The sequence below is a fragment of the Cricetulus griseus genome, chromosome 6 (genome assembly GCF_003668045.3).
Source record: "Cricetulus griseus strain 17A/GY chromosome 6, alternate assembly CriGri-PICRH-1.0, whole genome shotgun sequence".
In the NCBI taxonomy this organism is placed as follows: Eukaryota; Metazoa; Chordata; class Mammalia; order Rodentia; family Cricetidae; genus Cricetulus; species Cricetulus griseus.
Window position 1 is genome coordinate 148,786,207 of NC_048599.1, and position 13,123 is coordinate 148,799,329.

The 13,123-nt window shown below is 38.8% G+C and overlaps 2 protein-coding genes across 11 annotated transcripts in view; one reads left to right on the forward strand and one right to left on the reverse strand.

Moving 5' to 3' along the window:
• Positions 1-13,123, reverse strand: part of Dennd1a (DENN domain containing 1A) — a 1,920,886-nt gene that overhangs the window by 1,157,585 nt on the left and 750,178 nt on the right.
• Positions 1-13,123, forward strand: part of Rabgap1 (RAB GTPase activating protein 1) — a 131,761-nt gene that overhangs the window by 101,289 nt on the left and 17,349 nt on the right. For all 10 annotated transcript variants that reach the window (XM_027423567.2, XM_027423562.2, XM_027423564.2 and 7 more), the window contains 5 exons: positions 5,127-5,201; positions 8,272-8,397; positions 8,894-9,037; positions 10,564-10,605; positions 10,845-10,973. In XM_027423567.2, coding sequence (XP_027279368.1) covers positions 5,127-5,201; positions 8,272-8,397; positions 8,894-9,037; positions 10,564-10,605; positions 10,845-10,973 — 516 coding nt within the window. The remainder of the gene's footprint in view (positions 1-5,126; positions 5,202-8,271; positions 8,398-8,893; positions 9,038-10,563; positions 10,606-10,844; positions 10,974-13,123) is intronic.

The window sequence follows — 13,123 nt, forward strand, 5'->3', positions numbered from 1 at the left end:
TAAGTGATGGTAAATATTCTTTTCTGAGATATGCATCTGAATACTTAAAAGTAGTAGATTATTCCATTGTAATCTGTTTGGTTTTTCAAAACAGGGTTTCTCTGTTGTAGCTTTTGAACCTGTCCTGGAACTCTACCTGCTTCTGTCTCCCAAGTGCTGGGATTAAATTTTTCGATACCATGCCTGGCTGGTTGTAATCCTTTTAAAATAAATTTGTTCTCATCTTAAAGATAGAGTATAAGTAAGGCACATCAGACTATACGGTGGAGACCGTACCTTTTCATTCTTATCCTGACTTCAGAGCTGGTCTTTGATCTTTTCCTTCTCAGAATTAAGTAGTTTTTTGTAGGCAATGCACAAGATGTGTTCTTAAAGAATTTTCAATTAAGATTGAAAAGAAAAAAACTATCAGCTGGTTTTAAGGACAGGCTAGCTAAATAAGGCTTTCCAGTGACGCCCTAGGTGATTTGAACTATTAAAGACAGACTTTAAAGAAGTTGTTCTTTAATTTCTCTGTAATATTCAAAGCTGTGATTCTGTTGTAATTTTCTTAGGTCCTTTAGCTGCTTGTGTCTTGAATCTTGGTTATGTCTTCCATACAGGTCCTTCAGCCATCCCCCACACAGAAAGATCCTTGTGTTCACTGTCTGTTGCCATGTCTTTTTTTTTTTTTTTTTTTAAGATTTATTTATTTATTATGTGTACAACATTCTGCCTCCATATATGCCTGCAGGCCAGTAGAGGGCACCAGATCTCATTACAGATGGTTGTAAGCCACTATGTGGTTGCTGGGAATTGAATTTAGAACCTCTGGAAGACCAGCCAGTGCTCTTGACCGCCGAGCCATCTCTCCAGCCCCTGTTGCCATGTCTTGATCTCTCTGCAGCTCTCTGCCTTTGCCTCTCCTGGTTTTACTCTCTCTCTCTCTCTCTCTCTCTCTCTCTCTCTCTCTCTCTCTCTCAGACTCACCAGTAACTGTCTTCTCTCACACAGAGACCTTCCCATGGTACTCAAACAGAATTTTCCAACCCTGCCTGGTCCCCTTAAAATCCCCCTACTTTCAGGGCAGCAGCTCTCAATTACTGAACAGATGTGACCAAATATGTGTTAGCTTGTTCATTGCTAGGTGCCATTTAGTCTCTGTCAGAATCATGGAACAAAGCTGGTCTTTTGAGTTCACTTAAAAATATGTATTTTGAAAGCTTTCAAACACACAGAAGTTGATTATTGTGATGAATTTCTATGTATTCCCTTTACGTCAGCCTCTTATGTTGCTTCATATGTTCTTTAATACTTTAAAATAAAATTCAGAAATCTTGATCCAAGTTAGACTATTGTCCATCTCAGCCATCCAGTACCAGTTCTATATCCAGACTTCCCTAAATACCTTCATCCAGCTGCAGTGTCCAGATCCATCAGGGTCCTCCATCTCTTCTAATGGAAGTCAGTCTTCCTTTCCCATCATGTCACATTCCCAGGTTGTTTGATATAGTTGATTACCCTTAGAGTTGTGCTTCCCTCTGTTTGCTCTCCCATTATTTGCTGGGAGTTTTATAAAAACTGCCTTGAATACTCACCTAGCCTCTGGGGTCTAGCCTGCTTTCATGTTTACTCCAAAATTTGCTCCTTGTTTAAACCAAAATCAGCTCATTTGTGCAGCTTCCACAGTCATAACATATTAGAATTAAATAAAAACCCTTAGTGCATTTTCTGCTTCTGGACTCCTTACCTTAGCATTGGTGATGTTTTGTGATCTTAGTTCATGACTTGCTCCTGCTTCACCAGATGAACTTCTTGATTTACATGACTTGACTGATTCGTCGGAATTCCCTCACTGAAGTTCTCATGCCTTTAATCCTAGCACTTGTCAGAGGCAGGTAGATCTCTGAGTTCAAGGCCAGCCTGGTCTATTGATTGAGTTCCAGGGCAGGCTCCAAAGCTACAATACCTTAAACAAAAGTAGAAATCTATGTGCAGTATCTTCTAACAAAAATAACCATAAATGTGTATCAATATACAAAAATATCTTAAACAAGAATAGAAACATATATATAGTATAACAATAACTTCAAATTTTTATCAATATACAAAAATCCATACCAAGGTAAAATGTATAGGACTAGTAGTTGCTTTTTGCATTAAAGTAGATTCAATAATCTATTCTTTTATCCTATCATTTCTGTATTTCCCCTTTTTCTTTTTAAAACCAAGATTTCTGAATCTAATCTCCTTTGTTCAGCTTTTTTTTCCCTGACAATTATCAATAACAATGTGTAACCAGTCCCCTTTAAATGATAACAAACATTTATAACCAATATTTTGAGAATGTGGACATTGTTCTCTAGACTACTTCCTGTTGGCTGTGGGTGCTGGTATCTTTAGGGGACCTTGAGAAAACTGGGATAATAATGAGGTCTTGGCTGTAGTAGTCTGTGAGGCTGGACCGTCTCTGCCAGCAGCCTTGAAGCTGTTTTCAATGCATAATTTTGATAAGACTGTAATAGGCATTTTGAGATGCTGAATTACCTGGGCCATCCATTTTCATTGATGTTTGGTCCCCTTGATCTGAAAACCCATAAACTTGTAAAGGTAATGTACATTACAGGTATGGAATGCACAAGTCAGTTAAAGATGATTTTTTTGTTTTATGTTCAAGCAGGTAAAATATGCATGAAGTGTCTTGTAGTTCTAGTTTTTGTTTTTGTTGTTGTTTTGTTTATAGCCAGGATTCCAGGGGTCTTCCCTGATCGAACCTGATTTTCTTTAACCCAAAATGAATCCACAGCTTCTTATTTCCTGTGAAAATAAAAACATAAGTGCGCCTCCTCCTCCTGCAAGCAACATACCTTTTGACTTAAATTTTGAAATAGGTATTTTTTAAATATATAGATTGGTTTATAATCCAGTGTATCTTAGCATCCAACAGCATTCAACAGAAATAAATTTGTTATACAGGGAATAGCATCATTACTTTATGACAGTGGTTCTCTTTTTTGTTATTCAAAATTTTATTTTAATTTATTTTTATATATAAATTTTAATTTAAATTAGAAACAATCTTATTTTACATACCAATCCCAGTTCCCTCTCCTTCCTATCCTCCCATGGCCCCCCATCGACTCCCCATCCCATCACCCACCCACTCCCTGGGGGAGGATGAGGCCTTCTATGGGGGATCAACAAAGTCTGTCACATCATTTGTGGCTGGTCCTAGGCCCTCCCTTGTGTATCTAGGCTGAGAGAGTACCCTCCATGGGGAATGGGCTCCCAAAGTCCATTCATCCACTTGGGATAAATACTGTTCCAGTGCCAGAGGGCCGATAGACTGCCCAGGCCTCCTAACTGACACCCATGTTCAGGGGGCCTGGTTCGGTCCTATACTGGTTTCCCAACATGACAGTGGTTCTCAACCTTTCCTATGCTATGACCCTTTAATACTGTTCTTCATATTGTGGTGATCCCCAACCATAAAATTATATTTATTGCAACTTCAGAATGTAATTTTGCTACTCTTATGAATCACAATGTAAATATCTGATATGTGACCCCAAGGAGTCTGGACCCATAGGTTAAGAACCACTGCTTTATGGGAATTCTCCCTTTCTACCATAGTTTACATGAGAGCTACTAATGCTAATCACAAAAACAGCTCAGAAGCAGCAGAGAATGGACCACAGGGAATTGTAGGTGTCAGTGTTCTATTGAAGATAATGTTCCTAGGCAGTATAAGTAATCATCTACTGCCAAGGAAATTAAAAGTAAGAATCCAGAGCTGGAAAAATGGCACTGGCTGTTCTTTAGAGTTCCTGAGTTCAATTCCCAGCAACCATATGGTGTCTTAAACCATCCATAAGGAGATTGGGTGCCCTCTTCTGTCATGCAGGAAGAAATATATATATATATATATATATATATATATATATATATATATATATATATAATAAATTGTAAAAAAAAAATCCAGAGGAAGCCACAGATGATTTTAGAGCCATCATTCTTATCAGAAAGTCTTTTATCCATATAGATGATTGAATAACATTAACTAATCAGTACCTAGTTGAATCATCTTATCCTTCAGAGGAAACTCTGAGTCCTAGAGAAGATGGGCACTTAAAATGTGACCTGGCAAATTCTATAGTAGTTGTGCATGACCACAGAGTTATAAAGAAGAGGGTGATTAATTACGGTTGAATTGGGACATTTTGGGGGTTTAGAGGAAGAATACATTTTTTCAGGCAGAGAAGAGCATCCCACAGGGTCAGCATGAGCTTTTAGAACAGGAGCTGTTAGAATCTGATTTCTTTCTTTCTTTCTTCCTTCCTTTCTTTCTTTCTTTTTAAGATTTTATTTATTTATTTATTTATTGTGTATGCAACATTCTGACTCCACGTGTGCTTGCTGGCCAGAAGAGGGCACCAGATCTCCTTAGGATGGTTGTGAGCCACCATGTGGTTGCTGGGAATTGAACTCAGGATCTCTGGAAGAGCAGCCAGTGCTCTTAACCTCTGAGCCATCTCTCCAGCCCCCTAGAATCTGATTTTTTGATCAACTCATTTTTGATGAACTCTCCTCTTGGACACAGAAGATAGTGTGGTGACAGCTCCTTTTTTTTTTTTTAAGATTTATTTATTTATTATGTATATAGCACTCTGTCTCCATGTGTGCCTGCAGGCCAGAAGAGGCTACTAGATCCCACTACAGATGGTTGTGAGCCACCCGGTGGTTGCTGGAAATTGAACTTAGGACCTTTGGAAGAGTAGTTGGTGCTCTCAACCTCTGTGCCATCTCTCCAGCCCCAACAGCTCCTTCTACTATGAAAATGACACTGGGATTAGAGAGATATATTGGCATAAATTTTGGCCTTCAACATGGTACAGCAAGACATGGTACAGTAAGCATCCTCTTTCTTCCTGTCTTCCAGGTCCTAGAGAGCAGGCATAGGCCATGAATGAGTTATTCCTTTTTGGGGGTTTCGAAACAGGGTCTCTCTGTGTATCCCTGGCTGTCCTGGAACTTGCTTTGTAGGCCCAGCTGGCCTCAAACTCAGACATCCACCTGTTTCTGCCTGCTGAGTGCTATGGTGAATGAGTCATCCCTTTAAGTACTTTGTTTTTGTCCCCATGCAGGCATACTCTGTGTATGATGAAGAAATTGGTTACTGCCAGGGCCAGTCGTTCCTTGCGGCTGTGCTGCTTCTCCACGTAAGTAGTTGAGTCTGTTATCACAGCTGCAGATGCGTGCCTGAGCTTAAGTGTGGCTAAGCTTGGGCTGAGCCAGGTTCTTACACAGAATCTTCAACTTGTATCTGGATATTTTAACTTAATTTAATGGCACTAGGAAGAGAAACCTTGTGAGGATGAATGGCAATGTTGAAAACTGGTACAAGGTTAGGTTTCTTTTTCATTTTTCAGAAGATTAGACAGACTCAATATTGGTTGATACTTAGGGACTTTCTGTTTTCTATAAAATAGGCACTGTCATTAAATCTGTTTGGAAATTCATATGCTGGAAAGAGAGCAGCGCTTTTTTCAGTATCATTTTATTCATGCATTCATTTAATACAGACCTTTACTCTCCAAATTTTACTTTTTCAAGTACATGGAAATGTCAAAAATATGTTAAGCTATAAGCTAAACAGCCATATGTAAGTCTTCTTTTGACTTCCAGTTACTGATTTTTTTTCCTTTGTCTTCATTTTGCATTTCCACAAACACAATTACTATCTTTTAAAAGAAAATAGCAAACGCTTGAGACTGTGTCTTGTAAGGGCCAGAGCATTCTACATCCTAACTGTAATATGCTGAAATCCCACACTGACATCCTGCCTGGCACACAGTCCACATTCAGTGCCACATCCTAGTGCATGTGTACTTCATTAGCTGGGGATTGCACTGCAAACATGCTAGGTTACCTATGAGCTGTATCCCCTGCCCATATGGGACTCCTTTATGGCCATTACTCTGACCATGATTCAGCAACAAATCAGATGCTGCATTTGTTTGTCCTTTATCGTTATAAAACCACCCTGTTGTCTTTATTTGTTTCAAGCCATTGACTTTTAAAAAAAATAAATTTAAGCACATTGTCTCTTAAGATGTGTCACATTCTTAATTTACCTAATCATTTTCTTACTATTGAACTTAAAAACTCTCCAGGTGGTATCAGCAGTTCTGAGTGGGCACAGTACAAAGCTAGTGACACTACCATCTGTAGATAGCTGTACAAGCATGCCTCAGAGATTTTAATGGCTCCATACAGTTAAAATGCAATGAACAGTGTAAGACTATAACAAAGGCCCTTGTTTAGATTAAAGGCTCCTCTGGGCATATACCCATTACAGTGCAGTGTACCTTGAAAACCAAGAAGAGTTATCACTCTCTTGTGTACTTTTCAGGATTATTTAACCTTTATCCTTGTTATGTTGCATTAGAGATATTGTAAAAGCATGAAAATAGACTAGAACATTGCTGCCAAAGGGGATTGTATGGTGTATATAGGCTGAAAATTTTCAAATGTATGGAATTAAAAGAGGCATAGTGTGACTGGTGGGGGGTGGGGGGAAAGAGGGCAGAGACAGAGCTATAGAGGAGAACAAGGGCCCACCAGAAAACCATGCGAGCCAAAATAAAGCTTGCATGTTTGCTCTGAGAGGGCAGGAAATCTTAGGATGAATTTAAGCCATTTTGTAAATTTGGCCTTACAGGTTAACAAAAAAGCAACTCTGTTCTCTACTGTGTGCTCAGCTTGGTGATGTCTGTAGGTACAGCAAGCAGAGTTACAGAGAAGAACAGGGTTAGTTCTGGGTAAATTAGAATATTTTGGGAATTTGGAATATATGCTAATCCTATGACATTAATAAATAGGTCACATTTTTTTCCTTTAACTTTGATTTGTTTGTTTTAGACAGACTTTATATCTCAGTCTTGAATACCTATATGGCTCATCTATTTATTTAATGTAGTTTCTTGAAAAGAACATTTATCCCCATTTAATTATCACCACTATTTAGAGATGGCTTCCTCAAATCCCAGTTGTATTTAGAACTCCTGTTGATTCCTTATTACTAAGTGTTTGTTTTCTCTCTAGAGAAATGGGCAACCCAGCATCAGAAATGCCACACAAATCAAGCCAATTCTCCCTCACATGTGGGAAAGTGAAGCTGCCTTTCACAACAGAAATCGCAGAAAATCTAGCTTTTCACCCAAACAGCCTGTCCTTTCCAATAGGAATCTGCTGTGCTGTGTCATGTATTGCTTTTGCTGTGCCATTTTCTCACTGGGTCCTGTGTTCTGCCCACCTCCGATGTCATGTTCCATAGAAGCTCGCCTACCTTCTTGACTTTTCTAAAGCTTACTGCATGCATCCTTAAATAACATTGCTAGTGCTATCCTTCTGTTCTGACACTTCAACTTATCTCTCCGTATTCTTGGAGGGATGTGCGATAAAGCCATGGAAGATACACTTAACACCTGTTAGGAGATTTGTAGACAGGTGCGGAGGAGGGTCTCTGGTAATCCAGCGCCACAATCACCACTGTTGTTGCTCTCGAGTAATAGCATAGACCTGAGAGTGTGAAAGGCTCTTCTAGACTAAGCTTTTCTTTCTTTCTTTTTTTTTTTTTTTGAGAAAAGCTACTTTTTAAGAATTATTTTTAACTTATGCGTATTTGTGTGTGCCTTTGTGAACTTACATGCATGATATACATGTAGGTGCTCACAGAGCTTAGAAGAGGACATTGGATCCCTAGGAACTAGAATTATAGATGTTTGTGAGCTGCCACATGGGTTCTAGGAACCAAACTCAGGTCCTCTACAGGAGTAATAAGCATTCCTAACCACTGAGCCATCTCTCCAGCCCCACAAACTATTTTAAAAATAGTTTTGCTAGAATGACATTGTGGCAAAGGGAGGACAAATGATTAAACAAAGCCACTTTATTTTGGAAAGCTGAAACATAGTGTGTACCAGCCTGTTTGTACCTACCTCTAATCCCATCATCTCAGCAAGACCTGGTCTTGATTCACAAGCTTTCCTGTCCTGGTTGCTCACCAATTTTTCTGCTGGTTCATAGTTCATTACACTCTTGTTGTGGGAAGGCAGTATTAGCTCAGGATAGGCCTCATTAAACATTCCTTGCCTGAGTGAATTACTGCTATCAAATAAAACTTGAGAGCTGGGTTTCTGTGCACCACTCCATTTCCTGATAAGACAAGCTAAAGATACTGAAGTAATTGTTTTATATCTCACCTCTTCCATTGTCTATCTGTTACAGATGCCCGAAGAACAGGCATTCAGTGTTCTGGTCAAGATCATGTTTGACTATGGTCTCAGGGAGCTTTTCAAGCAGAATTTTGAAGATCTACATTGCAAGTTCTACCAGTTGGAGCGCCTCATGCAGGTAAGGAAACTCAGACTGTGTTGGACAAATAGGTGCAAACTAGTGGTGGATGGATTGGGGAACTATGGCTTTTATTCCTGTTTCTCATTATGTGCTGAGGATGCAGAGATCCAATAGTGCTGGGAATCTGATATGTTTAAGCTGAGTTTTCAGTCATAGAAACAACTTCAAGAGCAAATTGCTTAGTTGGGTCCTTGTCTGTAGCAAATTCAGGGAGGAAATGTCCCACACAGCTACAAAGGTGTCTGTTAAGGAGACCCCTTCCAAAGTGAAACAGACTTTCCCATAACATCTTTCTAATTACTTGTCACTGTTGTAGGGAATTCCTCTTTCTTTCAACTAGTTTGTAGTATGCAAAGTAACTGCTAAGTGTCAGAGATATTTAGAAAAGCACAAGTATTTGACTTTTTTGGCTACTGCTGGTAAATTTATGAACCTCATAAGAAATATAGGATAGCTACATATGTGCCCAGAACTAATTAGTTTACTATTTCAGGAATACATTCCTGACCTATACAACCACTTTCTGGATATCAGCCTTGAAGCACACATGTATGCCTCCCAGTGGTTTCTTACACTTTTCACTGCAAAATTCCCTCTCTACATGGTCTTCCATATCATCGACCTGCTCTTATGTGAGGTATGTATCAGAGGTTAAAGTCCTTAGATTTGTTTGTGCAGTGCACTTCTGCTATAAGCTGTCAAATCTCTTGTCCTTGTTTTGCTTTGTTTGGCATTGCCAAATCTGGGCTGAATTGGCTCTTCCTGAGGCCAGTGTCTTGCTCACTCTTGTCACAGGGCTTTTCTGCTAAGAAGAGACACATTGGACAGTTAGACTAGTTAGTATTCTGTTTGCCTCTGTGACACAAGTAAATGAAATAGAGGCTTCTTTCTTGTGTAGAGGAAGACAGAGGTTGGCAGTGCCCTGCTTTCTCAGTCTCCATAGAACTAAGCTATAGCTGTCATATCTGTATTTGTATTGGGAGCTGGTACCTTCCTTTGGTGGGTTTGTTTGTTTAGTGCCTCATGGATACAGAGAACACAGTGTGTGCCACCACTCGTAGCTCTGCATTCTTCATCCAGCATTTCCATGGGTAGGCTGAGTTATGTGACCATAACAGCCAATGACTTGATGAATTGAGACTGGGTAGGAATTTACTGAAAGTAGATCATTGTCAGTAAAAAGAAACAAGGCAGTGTGAAAAATGTCCTTAGCCATGGCATATGTTGAGATTTGAGAGGTGTGCATGTGTTAAGAAAGGAAGGATGGGCTGGAGAGATGGCTCAGAGGTTAAGAGCACTGACTGTTCTTCCAGAGGTCCTGAGTTCAATTCCCAGCAACCACATGGTGGCTCACAACCATTTGTTATGAGATATGGTGCCCTCTTCTGGAGTGCAGATATACATGGAAGCAGAATGTTATATACATAATAAATAAATTTTAAAAAAAGAAAGAAAGGAACAACTACTTATAAAATAATGTGCTTATGACACAAACTTTAGAAAACTATCAAAAATACGTTAATCTCACTATTTCTAAAATTTAACTATATATAAAATTTTGGTGTATATCTTTCACCTTTTTTGCTCCTATGTGTAGTATAATTTTTATATGGAATATTACATTTTTCCACTGTAATATTATATGATAATGTATTATGGTTCTACTTTTATACTTTGAAAAATATAGCCAGTTGTGGTGGTACACATCTTTAATCACAGAACTTGGGAGGTCTTAAGGCAGATGGTTCTCTGAGTTCAAGGCCAGCCTGGTCTACAGAGTGAGTCTACAGCCGGGGCAAAACAGAAACCCTGTCTGAAAATACAAAAAAAAAAAGAAGAAGAAGAAGAAAAATACTATTTTTAGGAAACTGTTTAGTTTAAAGACAGTTGTTAATGCCTTCCCTCATCTGTTCTTTTCCCCACAATTTCCATATTGGTCAGATGAGGAAGACAGATTAGAGACCTCCAAGCAAGTTCAATTCTGGGATATGTGGGATTGCCATATTGATAGGTCACTATTTTATGACTATAATAATTGGTTTGGAATCATGGGCTATTTTTTGAGTGTCAGAATATCCTTTAAGTGCTTTTCCATGATGGCCCTGAAGCTAACACAACAGAGTGGTTACAGACATTAAAACTATCTTGTCTCTTCTCTTTCAGGGAATAAGTGTCATTTTTAATGTCGCCCTTGGATTACTAAAGGTACATGTCTTTTGGTGAGCTGAGCTATCTGGTATCCTGCCCTGTTACATTGTGTCTGTAGTTTTCATCGAATGCTCAGTGGTCATTGTGCTCTGCCATTTTCATTGATGGAATGTATATAAGTTACTCTGCAAAAACTAAGGAATATTTTACAGGTTGCTGGGATTGTAAAATGGTTCTTGCATATCTTCATAACATACTTTTTTTTTCTACATGTGGTTGTCTTTTCTTTCTTCAAGACTTCTAAGGATGACTTGCTGTTGACAGACTTCGAGGGTGCCTTGAAATTCTTCAGGGTACAGCTCCCTAAAAGGTACCGCTCAGAAGAAAACGCAAAGAGGCTCATGGAGCTAGCTTGCAACACAAAGGTAAAAATATCATTTGTGTACTCATTCTTTGTTTTTCAGTTGAAGTCTCAGATTTTCTGATGAAATTGTTAATATTTGTAATATATAACTGATAGTTCACATTGAGTCTCCTTTATCTTAAATGTTTGCACCGGAGTGTTTGGGAAATGGTTAAGGGCTTTGGGTTGTGTTTTGTTTTGGTAGGAGTGGCACTGTTGCTATTTTTATTTTTCCTAAACTATCCTGGGGTTAGAACTCAAGTGTACTTTCAAAATTCATATGTATTTCAAAGATAGTTCATACATGCAGCCTGAAGATAGTTACAATACATTGTTGTTACATAAGTGTACTTGTGTTTTGGCTGTGATGTCACATGTAGTCAGATGTAATGTCATGTCAGTAATAAACATTTTTCAGATTTATTGAGCTTGGTGATATACACCTATGGTCTCAACACTTTGGGAGGCTGAGGCAGGAGAATCTTTAGTTTGAGGCCTGCCTGGACTACATAGTGAGCTCCAAGAAAACCTGATCTGCACAGCAAGACTAATTCACAAAACCAAATGAAACAAAAACAAAACAGTGTCAATTTTGAGAACATGCAGGATTTCCGATTTTCAAAGTAAGGACTCATAGCACATAATAAGGATATCAGCTTTTGTGTTGTATAGCTTTTACTTTCTGTTTTCACAACACTTTCATAAACACTTAGCTTTTTGCATCTGTGGGTTTCCTGTCTATGGGTTCAACCAATTGTGGACTGAAGGTATTTGGGGGAAAATAACATGTATACAAAAACACAGATTATTTTTTCATTGTCATTATCCCCTAAATAGTACAGCAATTAGTATGCATCATTTATATTGTGTTTAGATATTATTGCTAATCTAGAAATCATTTCGTATGTGTGGTAGGGTCATGCAGGTGCTGTACAAATACTTCACTACTTGATAGAAGGGACTGAGCATGCTCTGATTTTGGACCCAGCTCTTGTGGATCCTGAGGGATGACTTTGTCTCACATTTTTGATTTTAGCCTCATTGGTCCTTACAGTTTATGCTGTAGGAAGAGTGTTGCTGTCCATTTTACAGACAGACAAGATAGAAGCCGTGTCAACACTGAGCTGGTTAAGGACAGAATTTTGTTTTCTTGGGTCTCACTGGTCTGACTTCACCCTTTGGCATTTATTGTTATGATCAGAAATTCTCTAAAAAGAAGTAAAAATATGTGGAGAAGCCTCACTATCTTATAACTTCACATGGTCTTACAACTTTTATGGGTTTTATGGTTAAAATATAAATGATTGAAGTGTACCCATGTTTTGAATAATTTGAATTTTTAAAGAGAAAATACTGTAATTGAAGAGGCTTTAATTAGGAATTTCAGGATAGAGACAGACAGATTAAAGGCGAAATAAAGATTGTATCTAGGTTCACATGAGGTACAGAGCAGACTTTGATGTCATCACTGGCTGTAGAGCAAGCACGCTGGACTCAGATCTGAGTACAGAGCTGTTTACTCCCTTCAAGCCTTCACTTCCTGGTCTGTAAAATAGCATTAGTCTGGATCATGTGTCAGGCCAATTTAACAAAGACAACCCTCTGTTAATGCATAGAGAAGTGAGGTAAAATCTAATCTAGAAAATGTCCAAATACATGAATGAGAGAAACATAAATATAGATTCCTGAAAGAAAGTAGCTCAGTGTGTGTGAACCCGCCCTTCCACATTGCAGGGCATTGTGGAACAGCAGCTGGTTATCAGGGTCTTAGTGCTTACACATAACTATGGGGTGTGACTGTGGACCTTGAAGAGGCAGCTAGGGCTTAGAATGGCCTCCTGGTCATTAAAGGGATGATAAAATAATTCCTATTAGCCTGAGAAAAGTAATGCCATTCAAGATCGTTTACAACATTCCAGATGCCCTGGCTAAGTGCTTTTATGTGTGTTAACCATGATAATATGTCCATTGATTAATATAGTGTCTAGAAATTAGTAAAGGTTCATGAAATGATGGCTACTGCTAGAATTTACTCATCTCTGTTTCTTTAAACAGGTAACGGACACTGTATAGTCACGTGGGTATGGGTTTGTACACGACACAGAGCCAAGCAAGCTCTCAGACAGATCACTTGTGTTCCTCATGGTTCAGCATGTGAGAAGGCCTCTCTTG